Raw genomic sequence first — 22444 nt, 5'->3', positions numbered from 1 at the left:
ATACGATTCAGTATGGCGAATCTGCTTGAAATCTCTACATTAGTTGAACAACATTCCGTTACTTGTTTTTTACTTGCAGAAGGAGAGCAGCCAGTGAATAAATACTGTAGAATGTATAAAGTTTATGGTGAAGGTTCTTTGAATGATGCAAATTTTTACACGTCGGTAGAACAGTTCAAAAATGGTCGCAACTCAGTGGCTGACGAACACCGTTCTAGCTGACCAGTTGCAGTTTCAACTCCCTCACTTGAAAGTCGAACTGAAAACATTATACGTGCCGACCGCCGTGTGACTGTGGAAATGATAGGTTCAAGTTTGTACTGGTGCAGTTCATACTATTATCTATAACAGGCTGAAATACCGCAAAGGACGTGCAAGACAGGTCCCAAAGGACTTGACGCGGCTACACAATGAAACAAGATTGAGAGTGTGCACAGAGCTAAAGGAACATTATGAAAGCGAACGTGATCACTTCATCAACAAAATTTTAACTTGGGATCAAACTTCGATTCACTATTATGACCCGGAATCAAAAAGACAAACCATGGAGTGGAAGCACACCAACTCACCCGTCAAGAAAAAATTCAAAACCCAAGCATCAGCAAGAAAAGCCATGTTGACGATGTTTTGGGATGCTGATTGTCCAGTTCTTTGTGATTATCTCGAAGAGCAGCATACAATGAACAGCCAGTACCTCTCAGATTTGCGTTTAAACAAGATGAAGGCAGCTATGAGAGAGAGAAGTCGTGGGTCTCAGAGGAGACGAGTGATTCTCCAGCAAGACAATGCACTTCGTCATATTGCTCGATTAACTCGTGAAACCATCACAAAATGATATAGCACCTGGTGATTTCCATTCGTTGGGTGCACTGAAGGAAGCATTACGTGAGAAGAGGTTCCAGCACGAGGACGTGAAAAAGTTTGTGGGAAATTAGTTTCAACATCAAGATAAAGGGCTCTTTGCAGCCGGAATACAAAAGAACCTTGTGGCCCATTGGAACGAATGCATAAATGTTTAAGAGGATTATGTTGAAAAGTAGGAAAAGTACTGTATTCTAAAAATAAACGCTATTTTCTCCAGACTAATTTTTCTCTTTAAAGTATTGAATGACCCTCGTACATTTCACATACCGCAATGTACTAGCTAAAATCAAATATACGAAAGTTCACGAAATGCATTTTTATCTGTGAATACTCTTTAAAATTTTGTGCACCGTTTTACTTCATTCGATGCAGTGAAGTAACCGCGATAAACAACGAAAATAATTTCAGTCCTTGATCGAGCAAAGCTATCAGGTTGTAAGATGTGCAAAAATCAAATTTTTTCAGCGTATACTAGTTTCAAGATCGGATGATCAGAATTTCGAAACGGCTGGAAAGCCATCTCTCAGCGCAAGTAGCAGCATTTGACAGCATTATACCCATGACAAAGACGCGGACAGCACGGATCGCAAAGATCACGTTTGGAGTGGATGACTCACCACATTCTGGACTTTGCTCCTGCCTAGCTGTTCACGTTTTGAACCCGTCTGTTATTGAAGACAGAAATGGACTGATTGCTCCTCCATTGTCCACGCCACCACTACCATCAGCGATCATAAACCGCGTTCTAGCTATGCCGACAGTGACAGAACAGATGTGATACGTAGCGCCGCTGCCTTGCGGAACAACCAGTGATTATTATCAATCTTCTCAAAATCCATCACTAATGCTAGTGTGATCACGATGAAGTTTTCAAACGAATTCTAAGCAGTCAATCTTTAAAGTTGAATGAAGGAATTTGAGGCATCCTAAAAAAATGTTATCTATGATAATTTTCACCTGATCTTCCATTTTCTCACAATACCCTTACGTTAAACGCTCACCGTATTCAAACCACTCTTAGTTACTGGAATGCCAATATTTCAACAATATAAAAGTGTCACATCAACAGCGCCAGATATTGCTCACTTGTGCTCCAAAAATTTGAGAACCGATAATAGTTTCATTGTTGTGCAGCTGCTTGAGAGCTCATATACATGATGGTCAGGTTAAAATTATCCCAGCGTATTTATCACCTCATTGATTTTCAACAGAAACTTATTTTGTTAGTGATGGTATGCCACTGATCAAGACAGAAGGAATTTGTTTTTTTTTCTGAAATGTGTGTAAAATTTGTCTTAACGAAAGCATTAAACGAGTGTGTTCCTTCTAGTCGTACTTTGTTACACAAATAATTTTTAAGTGTTTTAAATATAGCCATGAGTTTATTTCGGAGAGGTATTTAGACAGACAGGTCATAGGGAAGGTGACAGTAAAAACATTATGTGGCATACTTCATAAGAATGCTGTATTTATTCATATTTTACACATAATGAGGGTCCATTGATGGTTAGGCGACCAGTTGGAGGTCCCAAAGTTCCTGTCGTGCAGCCACGAGGTCTTGGTAGACCTCTGGGCTGGAGTACTGCTGGAACTTGTCCTCGTACCAGCCACTGGCCCTTCTCGCATTGAACTGGGCACTCTGCACGTATGGGATGAGTTGCTGCAAAAACAACACGGTTGTTGGTAGGGTGCTAGTCTTTTATCTCTCGCTCTCTCGCTCTCTCTCTCTCTCTCTCTCTCTCTCTCTCTGACACACACACACACACACACACACACACACACACACACACACACACACACACACACACAATATTCTTACTACCAGGTGGGAAGGTGTGTGCACAATTGTCCAGTATACATTCATATATAACTACAATATCCTTACCAACAGGTGGGGTGGTGTGTACCAATGTCCAGATATCGAAACTAGCCAAAACAGTTACGCTTTTAGCAGTTCAGGACTTGCTGTAATAGGCTTTGTGTTTAGTGTGAATCATAAGTGCTGGAATTTGTGCGCTACCCACCTCTTCGCGCGTCTTCTTCATTATGCCCGCCAATTGGCTGTTGGCGGCTGAGAGGCCGGTGTCCATCAAGTTGTTGACCCAGGACCGCAGCTCCGAGAGTCCATTGCCGACCACCTCAAGCAGCTAGACGTAGGAGTCCTCTGGGCTCCATTCGGAATACTCCACTTGACGTAGATTCCGTGAAACCTACAGTCATTGGGTATCATCACAAATGTAGCCTACAATGTATTATTGATATATATTTACTGATGTTAAGTGTCTCATGAAAATATTATACAGACTTTCCCAACCAATTTGCACTGATAACGCTAGGCAGTAGCAGACTAAAGTGTAGTGTTGCGCAACATTTTGCAAACTTTTAATTTTTACGATGTTTACATTATTGCAGTGCCTGTGTTATCCTGGTTACGACGCAGGCTCGAACGTGCGTCATCACTTATCGATAGCGTTGTGGTAATCACAAGATGTCAGATCTGTTGTCACAGATTATGTGAAGATTTCAAAATCGCACTCGAAACGTAATCTGCTATGATATGTATTTTTTTAACACTTCGCGGATGTTTACCTGAGATGAAAATCAGGCAGTATATATGGTAATCTCTGAATGAACATCACGTTTGTGATTGTTTTTTTAGATTACTATTTTGAGAAATAATCAGCTTCAACCTTCAGCGATTGACGAGCCAGCCACACTTCAGACAAGAAACCGAGATCAAGAGGGTTTCTTTGTAGACTTTAACATATTGATTGACGTAATTTAGTATTTTCTGATATATAGTTCAGTCCGAAAACAAGTGGCACCTCGGAATCTTACTTCGTGACGCGAACCCTATTTTCAGCTCGATATCATAAATATTTCCGACTATTATCCACTCCAAAAGTTCAAGGTTTAGATCATAGCTTAATAATCCGTTTATTGACGTGCACTCATCCGTCATTTAGGGGGAAATCAACACTGTGTGTGGGAAAACAACAAGCAGACAACGAATTATTTTTCAACAGATACCAAAGTCATTGGCTGACGAAATTACCAGTTGACTGATTCTACTTAAATATAAAAACGGGAAAGCTGAATTCATTGATCGCTAAAGTACACCATTTCTTCTAAAATTATTAGCTTCTTCCCGAAAATGTGACTTTCTGAAGAAAATATGTCAAGCATATTCCAGTGCGTTCTCCTTGCCGTAGTTCATGGCGGATGTATTCCAAGCAAACCCTGTGAGATCACTCATGTTCCAAATTTATATGAAAGAGAACCACTACTACGCCGAATGAGGTTTTCACTTCGGAACGGAGCGTGCACTGATATGAAACTTTCTGGCAGAATAAAAATCCGCCCCATGACACCTCTTGAAGCTCATCGTTGACCCCTTCACTCATCTTTTTTTATTTTTTATTACAAAGACAGTTGACCCTCTGACAGAACACACTGAGGTACCGTGCCGGCATTCCACACTTCACAGAAGCTCGTGTGCGAAGCTTGCAGAACTAGCACTCCTGAAAGAAAGTATATTGCGAAGACATGGCATAGACACAGCCTGGTAATGTTTCTAGAATGAGATTTTCGCTCTGCAGAGTAATGTGTGCTAACATGGAACTTTGAGTCTCGGCCCGGCACGCAGTTTTAGTCTGCCAGGAAGTTTCACCACTACGCTGTTTTCACGCTGCGGTAGTGTTTTTGCTATTATGAAAATTCTTGACAGACCTGAATAGTTCCGTGCAAAGGATGGAATCTATAGACTTACTGGAAGGAGAATTGAGAATTACGTGCTACATCTACGTCAAGATGTACGTCTCCTCTCCACCAGCCACTTTATGGCACATGGCAGGTTGTATTTGTGTACCACTGCCATTTCCCCATTTCCCTTTCCACTCGTAAATCGAGCGCAGGAAAGATTGATGGTAAACAGAAAAAAAACGAATCACCACGACTGTGTCAACAAAGAAATTTATTTCAAAGGACTGGATTATGCACAACACTCATGCCACCTTCAGGTCGGCTATGAACGAAAAGAGCAGCTTTATTTCTTGGCCCACGTATCGTAGGACCCTAATAATACTAGTTTTCGTCGACTGCATACAACGTGTTGTCATGTGGTAGATCGTTTTCTTTATTTGTCTCATCAGCCGCCGTCGTAAGTCCGCGAGATCGGCGAATTTCCACGAGGATTGACGGTACATCTCCGCTTAAGCTAGAATATCTGTTATTTTCCCTCCGGTTTCTTTTCGAGATAGATACATATCTATAAGACACATTGGTCGACTGTTCTAGGAAGGTACGGTGTGGGCACTGCAAAGGCAAACCACGCCGCGAGGCGGCCGCTGTGGCCGAGCGGTCCTAGGCGCATCAGTCCGGAACCACGCTGCTGCTGCGGTCGCAGGTTCGAATCCTGTCTCGGGCATGGATGTGTGTGATGTCCTTAGGTCAGTTAGGTTTAAGTAGTCCTAAGTTCTAGGGGACTGATGACCTCAGATGTTAAGTCCCATAGTGCTCAGAGCCATTTGAACCTTTTTTGGAGTTATCGTGTATCGTGTTGTAACTGCGAGTGGTGTACTTACTCCGCGTTATTATTAGCAAAACTTTATACGAACCGATTGGGCAATGCAACTCCCAATACCAATAAAGAAATGCAGTCACTGCAAAATGCATTCAGCCCCATAGGCACTGAATCCTCTGGCTCTGTTCAAAATTGATAACTTTGGTCCTTGTGTTCACAGCAAATAAATTAAATTGTCTTACCTGTAAAGTAGCAACAGTGGAAAACGCGATGAATTCTGGTCTCTCATAAAAAACATATAAATATGCTAGCTACAGGCTCAGCGGTGTGCAGTGCTGGCCGTAATACGCACATAAAATTCTTTTGGCTGATAAATGAAGATATTCAAGTAAAATCCAACGTCTTTGAGAAACATACTACCTGGAGAAGGAGGCGGTACTGAGCGTGGTGAATTAGTAACACCGATATTTTAATGAAATTGTATTCATACTTAAGTTTGGCTTTTCAAAACATCTGACAATTGACATTACATTACTCAGTAAAATTGCATCCTTTGCATCCTTTTCTTACTAACTGATTGACAATGAGACTTATGCAGCGTCTGTTATCAAACCTCACTAAAAAGCATAAATATAAATCATCAACTTACATATACCAGTCTTAACAAATAAACATTACAAAGGGCATATATACCTAATTAGCCTTTACATTAAATCAGTTTACGTAAATTCTTGGCTAATTACAAATTATCAGCCAAATCATCTATACTAACGCGCAGGAAAAAATAAAATCATAATTATTTAACATCTTTACCTTGTTTGTCTGAACACTTCTGTTTCCATGTTCTCGTAATTCCTACATTAATCTAACACTTGCTGGCTTCACAGAGCTCGTCAAAAAAATTGCCTACTCCATCCTCTTTCGTTACAACTGTGCGCCAAGCGCTCTCTTCAAAACTACAATCTCAGACCAAAAGCAGCACCTCTGGCTCTGTGGTCGTGCACAGTCAGCGAACCGCTTTATAGTGTCCATCACAGATATACCAAGTTTATAATATAATAGTTTCACTTTGTTGTTGTTGTGGTCTTCAGTCCTGAGACTGGTTTGATGCAGCTCTCCATGCTACTCTACACTGTGCGAGCTTCTTCATCTCCCAGTACCTACTGCAACCTACATGCTTTTGAATCTGCTTGGTGTATTCATCTCTTGGTCTCCCTCTACGATTTTTACCCTCCACGCTGCCCTCCAATGCTAAATTGGTGATCCCTTGATGCCTCAGAACATGTCCTACCAACCGATCCCTTCTTCTAGTCAAGTTGTGCCACAAACTTCTCTTCTCCCCAATCCTATTCAATACCCCCTCATTAGTTAGGTGATCTTCCCACCTTATCTTCAGCATTCTTCTGTAGCACCACATTTCGAAAGCTTCTATTCTCTTCTTGTCCAAACTATTTATCGTCCATGTTTCACTTCCATACATGGCTACACTCCATACAAATACTTTCAGAAATGACTTCCTGACACTTAAATCTATACTCGATGTTAACAAATTTCTCTTCTTCAGAAACGCTTTCCTTGCCATTGCCAGTCTACATTTTATATTCTCTCTACTTCGACCATCATCAGTTATTTTGCTCCCCAAATAGCAAAACTCCTTTACTACTTTAAGTGTCTCATTTCCAAATCTAATACCCTCAGCATCTCCCGAATTAATTCGACTACATTCCAATATCCTCGTTTTGCTTTTGTTGATGTTCATCTTATATCCTCCTTTCAAGACGCTATCCATTCCGTTCAACTGCTCTTCCAAGTCCTTTGCTGTCTCTGACAGAATTACAATGTCATCGGCGAACCTCAAGGTTTTTATTTCTTCTCCATGGATTTTAATACCTACTCCGAATTTTTCTTTTGTTTCCTTCACTGCTTCCTCAACATACAGATTGAATAACATCGGGGAGCGACTACAACCCTGTCTCACTCCCTTCCCAACCACTGCTTCCCTTTCATGCCCCTCAACTCTTATAACTGCCATTTGGTTTCTGTACAAATTGTAAATAGCCTTTCACTCCCTGTATTTTACCCCTGCCACCTTCAGAATCTGAAAGAGAGTATTCCAGTCAACATTGTCAAAAGCTTTCTCTAAGTCTACAAATGCTAGAAACGTAGGTTTGCCTTTCCTTAATCCAGCTTCCAAGATAAGTCGTAGGGTCAGTATTGCCTCACGTGTTCCAATATTTCTACGGAATCCAAACTGATCTTCCCCGAGGTCGGCTTCTACTAGTTTTTCCATTCGTCTGTAAAGAATTCGGGTTAGTATTTTGCAGCCATGACTTATTAAACTAATAGTTTGGTAATTTTCACATCTGTCAACACCTGCTTTCTTTGGGATTGGAATTATTATATTCTTCTTGAAGTCTGAGGGTATTTCGCCTGTCTCACACATCTTGCTCACCAGACGGTAGAGTTTTGTTAGGACTGGCTCTCCCAAGGCCGTCAGTAGTTCCAATGGAATGTTGTCTACTCCCGGGGCCTTGTTTCGACTCATGTCTTTCAGAGCTCTGTCAAACTCTTCACGCAGTAGCGTATCTCCCATTTCATCTTCATCTACATCCTCTTCCATTTCCATAATACTGTCCTCAAGTACATAGACCCTCTATATACTCCTTCCACCTTTCTGCTTTCCCTTCTTTGCTTAGAACTGGGTTGCCATCTGAGCTCTTGATATTCATACAAGTCGTTCTCTTATCTCCAAAGTCTCTTTAATTTTCCTGTACGCAGTATCTATCTTACCCCTAGTGAGATAAGTCTCTACATCCTTGCATTTGTCGTCTAGCCATCCCTGCTTAGCCATTTTGCACTTCCTGTCGATCTCATTTTTGAGACGTTTGTATTCCTTTTTGCCTGCTTCATTTACTGCATTTTTATATTTTCTCCTTTCATCAATTAAATTCAATATTTCTTCTGTTACCCAAGGATTTCTACTAGCCCTCGTCTTTTTACCTACTTGATCCTGTGCTGCCTTCACTACTTCATCCCTCAAAGCTACCCATTCTTCTTCTACTGTACTTATTTCCCCCATTCCTGTCAATCGTTCCCTTATGCTCTCCCTGAAACACTCTGTATAACCTCTGGTTCTTTCAGTTTATCCAGGTCCCATCTCCTTAAATTCCCACCTTTTTGCAGTTTCTTCAGTTTCAATCTGCAGTTCATAACCAATAGATTGTGGTCATAGTCCACATCTGCCCCTGGAAATGTCTTACATTTTAAAACCTGGTTCCTAAATCTCTGTCTTACCATTATATAATCTATCTGAAACCTGTTAGTATCTCCCGCCTTCTTCCATGTATACAACCATATTTTATGATGCTTGAACCAAGTGTTAGCTATGACTAAGTTGTGCTCTGTGCAAAATTCTACCAGGCGGCTTCCTCTTTCATTTCTTACCCCCAATCCATATTCACCTCCTACATTTCCTTCTCTCCCTTTTCCTACTTTCCTACTTTAGTCTATATTAATATGCCGTTGTAATAGGGGGTGACTTCAACTTGCCAAGTATAGATTGGGAGTGTTATGCCATCAAAACTGGTGGCAGAGACAGGGATCCCTGTGGCACTGTTCTAGATGTCTTGTCCGAAAATTGCCTGGAGCAGATAGCTAGAGAACTAAATCGTGAGCGTAACGTCTTACACCTTCTGACAACAAACAGACCTCAACTTACCGAATCAGTTAACGGAGAGGAAGGCATCAGTGATCATAAGGCTGTGACAGCATCTATGACGACGGAGCCTACAAGGAATGTTAAGAAACGTAGGAAGATATATTTGCGCAGCAAGGATGACAGGATACAAATTTCAGTATATCTCAGAAGTCAGCATCAACTATTTGGTGATGGGGACCAAGGTGTGGACAATAAATGGAAAAAATTTAAATGCATCGTTCAATATCCCCTGGACAACTATGTTCCGAGAAAGGTTTTAAGGGATGGAAACGATCCACCATGGTTTAAAAGCCGTGTCAGAAAAGCGCTACGTAAGGGGGGTAGGACGTCAAACGGGCCGGCTACGAGCAGGAGAGGCACCACAGGACATTTTATTTTCTACTGTCTATACTTTTGCAAATAAATTCATAAAACTTTCTCAGCATGACCAGGAAGGATTCGGGATTCAGACTCATAGCAGTGGAAGTTCAAAAACATAACAAAATTAATTTTTTTACATGTGAAATTTCATCATTTTTTCGCTTACTATTGGCTGCATTTGTTGCTTTAGGTACATTTTTCTTCACAAGTAAGAGAGATTCTTTGATGAATTTTGCACAGCATACAAACCATACTTACAGGTGTATGAAACTCTAGAATTTTCCAAATCTCTTAGAAGCTGTGGTAAAAATTGAGATAGTTAACTACAAAATTTGATTTTTTTTCTAAACATTAAGTTTAAAACGTAACAGCTCATTCATTTTTCCACAAATTAAGTAGATTGTAGAGTTTCCGACTCCTGTAAGTATGGTTTGTTTGTTGTGCAAGATTCATGGAACAGATTGTCCTACTTAAGAAGAAAAGTGTACCTATAGCAACAAATGCAGGCAATAGTAAGCGAAAAAAAGATGAAATTTAACATGTAAAAAAAATTTTTGTTTGGTTTTTGAACTGCCGCTGCTAAAAGTGCGATTCCTGAATTCTTCCTGGTCATGCTGACAAAGTTTTATGAATTTACTTGTAAAAGTATAGACAGTGGAAATTAAAATGCCCTGTGGTGCCTCTCCTACTCCAAGTCGACCCGTTTGACGTCCTACCCCCGTAAACAAAGAGCACTTCATCTCAGATTCAAGACAAGTAAAAACCTAAAAAGCTGAACGAAGCGAAAATGAGCGTAAGGAGAGCAATGTGAGAAGCGTTCAATGATTTTTAAAGTAAGACGTTGTCAACTGACCTGAGTAAAAACCCTAAGAGATTTTGGTCGTATGTAAAATCAGTTCAAATGGTTCAAATGACTCTGAGCACTATGCTACTTAACTTCTGAGGTCATCAGTCGCCTAGAACTTAGAACTAATTAAACCTAACTAACCTAAGGATTCACACACATCCATGCCCGAGGCAGGATTCGAACCTGTGACCATAGCAGCAGCGCGGTTCCGGACTGAAGCGCCTAGAACCGCTCGGCCACAGCGGCCGGCTGTAAAATCAACAAGTGGGTCAAAATCATCTATTCCTTCTCTCAGTGACCACACCGGCACCGAAACGAAAGATAACAATGAGAAGGCCGAAATACTGAATTTGGTCTTCCGAAGTTGTTTCACCGCGAAAGATCGTAACACTGCCCCTCCTTTAAATCGCCGTGCGAACATTGAAATGGGAGATATTGAGATAATCGATCGCGGAATTGAAGAGCAGCTACAATCGCTTAGTAGTAGAAAAAGCGTCAGGACCAGATGAGTTACGTATAAGATTCTATAAAATCATGCGAAAGAACTTGCTCCCCTTCTAGCAATAATTTATCGTAGATCGCTTGAGCAACTAAAGGTACCTAATGGCTGGAAAAAAGCGCAGGTCAATCCCGTTTTTTAAGAAAGGCCGTAAGACAGATCGACACAATTATAGACATATATCGTTGACGTCAATCTGTTGTAGAATTATGGAACATGTTTTACGACGCTCTTGGAAAACGAACATCTCCTCTATAAAAATAACATGGATTCCGCATAGACCCTGCGAAACTCAGCTCGCTTGGTTCCTCCGTGAGATCCACAGCGCAGTGGAGAAAGGCGCTCAGGTTGGTGCAGTGTTGCCGGCCGGGATGGCCGAGGGGTTCTAGGCGCTACAGTCTGGAACCGCGTGACCACCACGGTCGCAGGTTCGAATCCTGCCTCGGGCATGGATGTGTCTGATGTACTTAGGTTAGTTAGGTTTAAGTAGTTCTAAGTTCTAGGGTACTGATGACCTCAGAAGTTAAGGCCCATAGTGCTCAGAGCCATTTGAACCATTTTTTTGATGCCGCGTTCTTTGATTTCAGTACGGCATTTGACCCCGTCCAACATTGCCGTTTGATGAAAACAATGCGAGCTTACGGAATATTGGAGCAGACTTGCGGTTGGGTTCAAGACTTTCTTGCAGATGTAACTCAATACGTCGCTCTTAACGGAACTAAATTGACAGAGTAAAGGTAATATCCGGAGTACGACAGGGAAGTGTGATAGGGCAGTTGTTGTATACAATATATATAAATGATCTAGTAGAAAGCGACGCATGCTCTTTACGGCTATTCACAGATGATGCAGTTGTCTATAGCAAAGTAGGAACGCGAGAAAATATCAATAATTTGCAGAACGACCTGCAGAGAACTGATGAATGGCGCAGGCTCTGGCAGTTGATCCTGAACGTAAGTAACATAGGAAAAGAAATCCACTACAGTACAGCTACACTATTGATGGAAGACAGCTGGAGACAACGTCTGCTGTAACATATCTAGGCGTAACTATCCAGAGCGACCTTAAGTGGAACGACCACATAAAACAAATAGCGAGTAAAAGCAGATGCCAGACTCAGATTCACAGGAAGAATCTTAACGAAATGTAACTCATCCATGAAATAAATGGCTTATAAGGCACTTGTTCGCCCGATTCTTTAGTATTGTTCATCTATCTGGGATCACTATCAGCTAGGACTAATAGAGGAGGTAGAGAAGATCCAACGAAGAGGGGCGCATTTCGTCACGGGATCGTTTAGCTGGCGAGAGAGCGTTACGGAGATGCTAAGGAAACTCCACTGGCAGATGTTACAAGAGAGGCGTTGTACATCACGGAGAGATTTACTATTAAAATTTCGCGACAGCACTTTTCAGGAGGAGTCGGACAACATATTGCTACCCCACCCCCCACCCCCAACCTCGCGTATTGACCACGAGGAGAAAATTCTCGAAATTAGGGCCAATACAGAGGCTTACCGACAATCATTCTTCCCACGCACTATTCGCGAGTGGAACAGGGTCGAAGGGAGCAGATAGTTGTACCGAAAGTACCCTCCGCCACACAACATTACGTATCTTGTGGAGTATGATGTAGACGTTGAATATTATCATCATATTCCGGTGCCACATACAAGTGTGCCCCACTACACTCCTTTCACAGTGAACGTTGTTTAGTAGAGTAATCGGCCATTAACTGATATTTCCGTCTACTTATGAGTCACGGTTGTTTCTTGTGAGGCTCAACTGCCAACACCTACACCAAAGCTCTACCCTCTATTGGTCTTTCAGCATTTTGCTACAATTCTCTTGCGTTGCGACTTTTCTGCACACAACATCATTGCTGAAACTTCCTGGCAGATTAAAACTGTGTGCCGGACCGAGACTCGAACTCGGGTCCGTTGCCTTTCGCGGGCAAGTGCTATACCAACTGAGCTACCCAAGCACGACGAGATACTGGCAGAAGTAAATCTGTGAGGACGGCGCGTGACCCGTGCTTGGGTAGCTCAGTTGGTAGAGCATTTGCCCGCGAAAGGCGAAGGTCCTGAGTTCGAGTCTCGGTCCGACACACAGTTTTAATCTGACAGGAAGTTTCATATCAGCGCACACTCCGCTGCAGAGTGAAAATCTCATTCTAGAAACATCCCCCAGGCTGTGGCTAAGCCATGTCTGCGCAATATCCTTTCTTTCAGGAGTGCTAGTCCTGCAAGGTTCGCAGGAGAACTTCTGTAAAGTTTGGAAGGTAGGAGACGAGATACTGGCAGAAGTAAAGCTGTGAGGACGGGGCGTGATTCGTGCTTGGGTAGCTCAGTTGGTAGAGCACTTGCCCGCGAAAGGCAAAGGTCCCGAGTTCGAGTCTCGGTCCGGCACACAGTTTTAATCTGCCAGGAAGTTTCATATCAGCGCACACTGCGCTGCAGAGTGAAAATCTCATTCTCGAAACATCATTACTGCCTGCAGGCTCTTGGAGATGCTGACGTCGTCTGGTAAGTCATGTAGGTACATATTGTGAACAATTTACAGTGCTAATAGAGGAACATCAATCGTTAAAAATGGCATTGTCATGTAAGTTAATAACGTATTCCCTACAAATGGGATCTAGTTCAATTTAGATAAAATACAATACCGGATACTCGGTAAGGTGCAAAGCATGTCGACACCATTAGGAACACAAGAAGACAAATCATTAAATAAAAGAGAGCGTTCTTAATTCTTGGCTGTTTACACAGTTGAGAACCTGAACTAGAAGCCACTTCTAACAGATCCTCATAGACGCCAAAGCTTGCATTACGGATAAGATTAGATTTTTTGAGATGCAAATATCAAAAATTCTGATTACTTTTCTCATTTTCATTCATGAATGTCTTACGACATCACATTCTAGTGTAACTCATCCATGAGGAAAATTTATGTTGCATTACTGGTTTGATGCGTCCCGCCACGAATTACTCTCCTGTGCCATGCTCTTCAATTTAGAGTATTATTTGCTGGTTGTATTCCGTCTTACTCTACAATTTTTATCCTCTACAGCTCCGTCTAGTTCCACGGAAGTTATTCCCTGGTGTCTTAATACATGTGTTATCATTTTGTACGTGTTTTCCACATATTCCTTTTTTCGCAGATTGTGCGGAGAATCTCTTCATTCCTTATCTTTTCGTTCTATAGCACTACACTCAGGGTGACAATTATTGAACTGTATGAAAAAAACTTAAATTTGTTACCAACTGCAGCGTGCACACACCTTGTTCAACATGTAAACGTCACAACAGGTATTCGGATTTAGATTATTACATGTTCCATATGCCTGCCGTCATTGACGATGGCGTGGCGCAGACGAAATTCTACATGAGCCGCTGAAATGTCAGAACATCGATGGTATCGGTGACCTTCTGAATGGCTGTTTTCAGCTCAGCAAATGTTTTGGGGTTATTGCTGTACACCTTGTCTGATATAGCCCCACAAAAATGAGTCCCACGTGTTTAGATCCATAGAATATGGCGGCCAATCGAGGCTCATCCCAGTGGCCTCTGGGTACACCAGAGCCAGAATGCGGTCCCCAAAGTGCTCCTCTAGGACATCACTCTCCTGCTTCGAGGGGGTCGACCTCCATCTTGCATGAAACACATCTTGTCGAAATACAGGTATCTTTGGATAATGTAGATGAAACAATTTTGCAGATTCCTTCACGTACCGTTCGTTAGTTACAGTACGATCAGGGAATATCACACCGATTATTCCGTAACTGGACACTGAACACGGCAGTCTCCCGTTGAGGCTGAAGAGATTTATCGATCGCGAAATGCATGTTCTCAGTCCCCTAAACGCGCCAATTTTGCTAATTGACGAAACCATCCATATGAAAGTGGTCACAATAACAATGCGAGAGCGCGTACGCATACTAATTCTGATCATGCCCCGCGGCCAACCGTGCAGTTTGAACTTCCTAACGCAATCCGCTGAGAAGTTAATTGTCTCGCTGTAGACACGACTCTATACACTCTCCATCAACTGCAAACTGTATGGAAACCGACAGTCTTCTCAGACGATTTATGCCCTTCACAATTCTAATTTCTCCATTTCTGCGGCCGCTTAAGAAGAATGAACTGAGGGTACACTAAAGCACCGTTAGGATCAACGAAGGAGAAATTACTGAGAGGGAGCAGAAAGAATCTGCCGAGCTCTGTATAAGAAAGTTATGGAGTACGTATTTCGGCCACCTAGGAAAATGAGGAACTTTCTCGATAGTGTGAGAGATGACCTCGGCCTTCGTACACCTGGGGTCCATAACGTTCAGTGCTTCTGTGAAAGGTTTAACCTAGGACAAACGCAGCGCTGTGTGCCCCTGCGTTGCACTGAACATACACGTAACGTAAGACTGGGGCAGGGGAATAATATTGAGTGGCCGAGCACAGCGTAACGGAAGATCACGTGTTCGACGTGGAGAAGACGCCGGTCGTCTGCTCAGCTGCAGGCAACTCAGATACGAGTGTCGACAAATCTTCTCAGTCGAGATAAGAGTTTTGCCCAGAGCGCGGGTTGGCAACCACCCTATGACGCAGTAAGACGGAAGAGGCAGCTGACTGCATCGCCTATGGAAGCGATGGAGGTCGGAAATCTGTTACCAGCTATGTAAGGACCACTGCTGAAATGGAGAATAATTTAAATACCCGCCAGTGATATACATACTGCCTGACTAAGAAAGGCAAGTAGCCACGGGGGGGGGGGGGGGGGGGGGGGGGGGGGGAGGCAATGCTGTGTTATTCCATTGATTACAATATCCAGTCACATTAACAGACAACTTGGCCGTATGAGCCCACTTATCAATATGAGGCTGCGTCCCCTTTGGCTTTGATTCAGGCCCTGTTTCGGTTGCTAAAGATCTCGTAAGGCCGTCCTATAGCGAGTTAGCCCCCATCTGATAAAAGTGGTCCTTAGCTTTCTGGATACTGACACTGGGTTTGAGTTGGTGTCCGAGCCCCAGACATGCTCCACCAGGGACCTATCTGGAGATCTTCTTAGGCACAGCATACCTCAGCATCACGGAGGCAGAAAACAGAGACACGTGCCTTATGTGGCCGAACATTGTCGTCTTGAAAAATAGTACCACGAAACCGTCGCATCGGAGGTGGCACTTGAGGATGTGGATGCTGTCAGAGTTCTGTCAGTCACTACCAGCTGTGACCTAGATTAATATCCGATGGTGCCCCACACGATGACGTCAGGAGCAAACTAATACTGTTGTGAGTCTCGTGAACAATGGACGAATGCGACCTCCACACGTCGCCACCAAATAGGCAGATCATGGTCATGTAGGGTAGTGCATAAACACTATTCGTTGCTCAGGGCAATGCGATATCTTTCATTTGCACCCATTCTTCCCGGACACGGCATTGATACAAACACACCCGTTTGTGTTGCATTGGTAACTGCATCCTACACAGGGGACGTTAAGTCCCCAAATGGTTGAATTGGCTCTGAGCACTATGGCTTAAAATGGTTCAAATGGCTCTGAGCGCTATGGGACTTAACTTCTGAGGTCATCAGTTCAAATGGTGCAAATGGCTCTGAGCACTATGGGACTCAACTGCTGAGGTCATTAGTCCCCTAGAACTTAGAACTAGTTAAACCTAACTAACCTAAGGACATCACAAACATCCATGCCCGGGGCAGGATTCGAACCTGCGACCGTAGCGGTCTTGCGGTTCCAGACTGCAGCGCCTTTAACCGCACGGCCACTTCGGCCGGCTGAGGTCATCAGTCCCCTAGAACTTAGAACTACTTAAACCTAACCAACCTAAGGACATCACACACATCCATGCAGGATTCGAACCTGCGACCTTATCGGTCACGCGGTTCCACACTCTAGCGCCTAGAACCGCTCGGCCAACCCGGCCAGCTAAGTCCCTAGACTGGCTTGCGCTAATCCCTGACAAATGGCACAGGATGGCACAGAAAGTTCCAGGCAGAGCATTACGTGAAGAATTACAATGTGCTTGGTGCACGATTCAGGGTTTCTCCTTTGTGATGTTCAGTCATGGACCACTTGAACCATGACCTCAAGAGTTTCTGCCCTCGTGATTCCATGCCGTCAAGCGTATGGCCCCTGTTTCATTTGAATGCCCCCAGATCTGGATAATGAACGATTAGACAACCCATCCAAAAGGATACTCACACTGAGGCCGGTTTCGCACCCCATCAGTTTCTGATAACGCTATCTCACGGCCCTATCTGCCATGTCCGTGTTCTTCACACTGATCAATCAACATCTGACGCTGTTCACGTCCCTTATACACCCTACTAGGCCTGGTAACTGCAGTAAAAGCGAATATCGCTAAAGCTGCTGGCAGTTTTTCCTACACTATGTGATCAAAAGTATCCGGACACTCCCAGAAACATACGTTTCTCATATTAGGTGCATTTTGCAGCCACTTACTGCCAGTTACTCCATATCAGCGATTTCAGTAGTCATTATATATCGCGTAAGAGCAGAATGAGGCACTCTGCACAACTCACGGACTTCGAACGTGGTCACGTGATTGGGTGTCACTCGTGTCATAGAACTAAACACGAGATTTCGACACTCCTAAACATCCCTAGGTCCACTGTTTCCGATGTCATAGTAAATTGGAAATGTGAAGAGACATGTACAGCTCTAAAATGTACAGGTCGACCTCGTCTGTTGACTGCCAGAGACCGCCGACAGTTGAAGAGGATAGTAATGTGTAACACGCTGACATCTATCCAGACCATCACACAGGAATTCCAAACTACATCAGGATCCACTGCAAGTACTTTGACAGTTAGATGGGAGGTGAGAAAACTTATATTTCATGGTCGAGCGGCTGCTCATAAGCCACACATCACGCCAGTAAATATCAAACAACGCCTTACTTGGCGTAAGGAGCGTAAACGTTGGACGATTGAACAGTGGAAAAACGTTGTGTGGAGTGACGGTACACAATGTGGCGATCCGCTGGCAGGATGTGGGTATGGCGAATGCCCGGTGAACGTCATCTGCCAGCGTGTGTAGTGCCAACAGTAAAATTCGTAGGCGGTGGTACTACGGCGTGGTCGTGTTTTTCATGTAGGGACTTGCACCTCTTGTTGTTTTGCGTGGCACTATGACAGCACAGGCCTGTATTGATGTTTTATGCACCTTCTTGCTTTCCACTGTTGAAGAACAATTCGAGGATGGTGACTGGATCTTTCAGCACGATCGGGCACGTCTTCATAATGGACAGCCTGTGGAGGAGTGGTTGCACGACAATAACATCCCTGCAATTGACTGGCCTGCACAAAGTCCTGACCTGAATCCTATAGAACACCTTTGGGATGTTTTCTAACGCCGACTTGGTGCCAGGCCTCACCGACTGACATCGATATCTGTCCTCAGTGCAGCACTCGGTGAAGAATGGGCTGCCATCCCCCTAGAAACCTTCCAGTACCTGTTTGAACGTATGCCTTTGAGAGTGGAAACTGTCATCAAGGCTAAGGATGGGCCAACATCAAATTGAATTCCAGCATTACCGAAGGAGGGCGTAACTAATTTGTAAGTCATTTTCAGCCTGGTACTTTTGATAACGTAATGTACCTGTCACAGAGAATCACAAGTCTGTTCATTTACATGGTTACTGATGTAGGGTGGCGGTTATCGCTGATATAACCGGTTTTCGATTATATGGTTTTTTCCGACACCAGTGTAACCAGAGTCTTAAAACCACACAAAATAGTCGGTTTCTGAAATTATTCGAATTACTTTATTCGTATATTATTTCCTATAATAAACATAGAACTCGAACAAATACGGAAAGATTTTGGTATCTTCAGTTTCAAGATACACAGAACATAAGTACTGAATTTAATAGGCAATTATAAGAAATCATCGTCCGTCCACAGTTGGCGGCTTTTGTCGAAGAGTGGCATGTCGTTGAACATTGCAATAAAAAAAAAAAAAAAAAAAAAAAAAAAAAAAAAACCAGTATTCTCCTACTGATCCTAATTTTCCTAAACTCTGCTCAAAAATTATTTTGTAATCGAGGGTCATACCACTGTTTGGGCAATACGAATATTCAGCCCTGAAGGGTGAGAAATGAGGATATGAGAACTGTATTTTTTGTGTTAATTTGTCCATTGTCAATGGCTACAATTAAGTGAGTGCATATTGTGTACAGACAGACAACAGTTACTTTCTATTTTTATTGTAAACTACAAATGAACCGTTAAGTTCTATGTTTTCTCCTTATATGATTTCACATGTCGAGAAAATCGAGCATTCCACTTCACGAAATACTTCCAGACTAGGGATGATTCCGCTCCATATTACAATTTGATGTCCGACGAACGAAACAAGCATATAGACCAGATGGGGCATGTGCCTCTCGCTGAACGTACACGTGTGCTGTCTAATAGGTGACGCCACTTGGTAACAGGTACATTATTGAAACTTCCTGGCAGATTAAAACTGTGTGCCCGACCGAGACTCGAACTCAGGACCTTTGCCTTTCGCGGGCAAGTGCTCTACCAACTGAGCTACCGAAGCACGACTCACGCCCGGTACTCACAGCTGTACTTCTGCCAGTACCTCGTCTCCTACCTTCCAAACTTTACAGAAGCTCTCCTGCGAACCTTGCAGAACTAGCACTCCTGAAAGAAAGGATATTGCGGAGACATGGCTTAGCCACAGCCTGGGGGATGTTTCCAGAATGAGATTTTCACTCTGCAGCGGAGTGTGCGCTGATATGAAACTTCCTGGCAGATTAAAACTGTGTGCCCGACCGAGACTCGAACTCGGGACCTTTGCCTTTCGCCAGCAAGTGCTCTAGCGTCTGAGCTACCGAAGCACGACTCACGCCCGGTACTCACAGCTTTACTTCTGCCAGTATCTCGACGTATACTAACGGACCGCGGCCGATTTAAAGACTACCACCTAGCAAGTGTGGTGTCTGGCGGTGACACCACAATTTCAACAATAACAAACATCGAAATTTATAACAATATAAATGTGTCACATCAATGCTCGTTTGTGCACCCATAATTTGGAACGTATAATAGTCTCATGGTTGGGCAGCTGCTTGTGAGCTGATGGTCAGCATAAAACGAGCCCAGAAAATTTCTCGCCTCATTGATTTTCAACTGAAACGTTTTTCGTTAGTGATGCCCCACTGAATACGACAGAAGAAAGTTTCTAATTTTTTTAAATGTGTGTAAAATGGGTTTTAACAATGAAAGCGTTAAATGACTGTTATTCTATTTACACCTACTTGGACCAATCATTTTTTTTACCTACTGTAAATGTGACTATGAATTTATTTCAAAGAGGTGTTTCGACATACCGGCCTCTGTTGCCGAGCGGTTCTAGGCGCTTAAGTCCGGAACCGCGCTGCTGCTGCGGTCGTAGGTTCGAATCCCGCCTGGGGCATGGGTGTGTGTGATGCGCTTAGGTTAGTTAGGTTTAAGTAGTTCTAAGTCTAGGAGACTGATGACCTCAGATTTTAAGTCTAATAATGCTCAGAGCCATTTGAAGTATTTTTCCCCGTTCGTTTTGATTAGGCTTGGAACACCCAAACACTTGATTCCTGCCTAGTTGTCGACTCTTACGAATATCTAAAAAGTTCATCTCATTCTACAATGTGATAGACAAATTCTGTATTACCTCAGCTGAATATTTTGCACATTTCCTCTGCTCAACATACGCGGTCGTGTATTTATCTTCGGCAAAATTTTGCAGAATTCAATGAGAGCAGAACTTTTTCACGACTAAACGTTCACTCTAAATGCCGCAGTCTTCAGCACGCCTAAAGATGAATCTACCCCACGGCAAGTCACATGCTGGTCCTCACATTTTAATACGTGATCGCGATGCCGCTTCGTCGACCAGCCGTTGTATCGATATGGAGAGAAAGTGAAAGACACACATGGGCTGCATACGACAGCTGAATCTGGCTCCCCCTGAGTGGTCAATACTGTAACTGCTACCACGTTACGTGGGCTCGTCCAGTGATACGAATCAGACTGTAAACATCGCGGCCCGCAATTGTTTGCCAGTTGTCGCTATTCTCTGCAGCATCCGATACACGCCATTCGTAGTATCAACCTCACCAAATATCAAAGTGCACAACAGTACAAATGTAGCACCACAATAGCGCCAGATATTACTCCTTTGACTACCTTCAACCCTTTCACTGCTGTCGGCGTGTGTACATGTCCAGCTCTACCACTCCCCAGATGCTGGGGAGGTGTATACGCGAGCCGCTTAGGTTTTCTCAAAGTGCTATTAATGTCTGTATGCGTCCTGAGCTCCGACCACTCAGTGCTGCAGACAAGTTACTTCCATGCCTCACGGAATAAAAAAGGTTCGAGTATTCGTCACACAGCATATGCTCCTATTTGCGTTCCATCAGTTGCAAGAAGCTGGCTCTAATATCATGAACCGTTTATGAAAGATGACCATTCTTATGACCACATAATTCCTCATGCACAGAGGCGAAAATGGTGTATTGGGTGTGACCGTCCACCAGATAGAAAAAACAATAACCCAAGAACGACATGAGGCATCGTCATGCTCTCAATTTTGAATGAAATTTCGGTATCTTACCTAGGAGGGTCATTCAGTAATTAGAGAGACAAATTGGTGTGAGGAAAACTGTTAGTAGGGCAAGTTTGGTACACACATAGGTTCAAGTTAGTACTGCTGCACTTCATAACAGTGTCTGTAACAGGCTGAAGTACCGCAAAGCACACGCAAGATGGATCCAAAGGAGTTGACGCGGCTACACAAGGAAACAAGGCTGAGGGCGTGCACAAAAGGAACATTATGAAAGCGAGGGTGAGCACTTCATCAACAAAATTTTAACTTCGGATCAAACTTTGGTTCGCCGGTCTAAGTGGCCGAGCGGTTCTAGGCGCTACAGTCTGGAACCGCGCGACCGCTACGGTCGCAGGTTCGAATCCTGCCTCGGGCATGAGTGTGCGTGGTGTCCTTAGGTAAGTTTGGTTTAAGTAGTTCTAAGTTCTAGGGACTGATGACCTCAGCAGTTAAGTCCCATAGTGCTCAGAGCCATTTTTCAAGCTTGGGTTCACTATTATGACCCGGAATCAAAAAGACAAGCCGTGGAGTGGAAGCACACCAACTCACACGTCACGAAAAAATTCAAAACCTAGCATCAGCAGGAAAAGCCATGTTGACGGTCTTTTTTGATGCTGAACGTCTAGTTTTTTTTGTGATTATCTCGAAGAGCAACGTACAGTGAACAGCCAATACTACTCGTATTTGCTTCTAAACAATGTGAAGCCAGCCGTGAGAGAGAGACGTCGTGGATCTCAGAGGAGAGAGGTGATTCCCAAACAAGACAACGCTCTTCGTCATATTGCTCAAGTAACTCGTGAAACCATCGCAAAATGGGATGGGAGGTACTGCCTCATCCCCCTTACAGTCATGATTTATCACCTGGTGATTTCCATTCGTTTGGCGCACTGAAGGAAGCATTGCGTGAGGAGAGGCTCCAGGACGAGGACGTGTAAAAGTTTGTGCGAAATTGGGTCAAACATAAAGATAAAGAACTCTTTGCAGCCGGAATAAAAAAAGCTTGTGTCCCGT

At 43.4% G+C, this 22444-nt stretch overlaps 1 protein-coding gene across 1 annotated transcript in view; it reads right to left on the bottom strand.

Annotated features, from left to right (window-relative positions):
- Window positions 1–2371: 2371 nt before the first annotated feature.
- Window positions 2372–22444, bottom strand: part of LOC124552287 — a 24681-nt gene continuing 4608 nt past the window's right edge. Inside the window, exons 5-6 of the mRNA XM_047126564.1 lie at window positions 2889–3011; window positions 2372–2524 (exon numbers count right to left, since the gene is read on the bottom strand). Coding sequence (XP_046982520.1) covers window positions 2372–2524; window positions 2889–3011 — 276 coding nt within the window. The remainder of the gene's footprint in view (window positions 2525–2888; window positions 3012–22444) is intronic.

The sequence above is a fragment of the Schistocerca americana genome, chromosome 10 (assembly GCF_021461395.2).
Source record: "Schistocerca americana isolate TAMUIC-IGC-003095 chromosome 10, iqSchAmer2.1, whole genome shotgun sequence".
In the NCBI taxonomy this organism is placed as follows: domain Eukaryota; kingdom Metazoa; phylum Arthropoda; class Insecta; order Orthoptera; family Acrididae; genus Schistocerca; species Schistocerca americana.
Note: the sequence above shows the minus strand (reverse complement) of the source record. Positions and strands in the feature narration are given on the sequence as shown.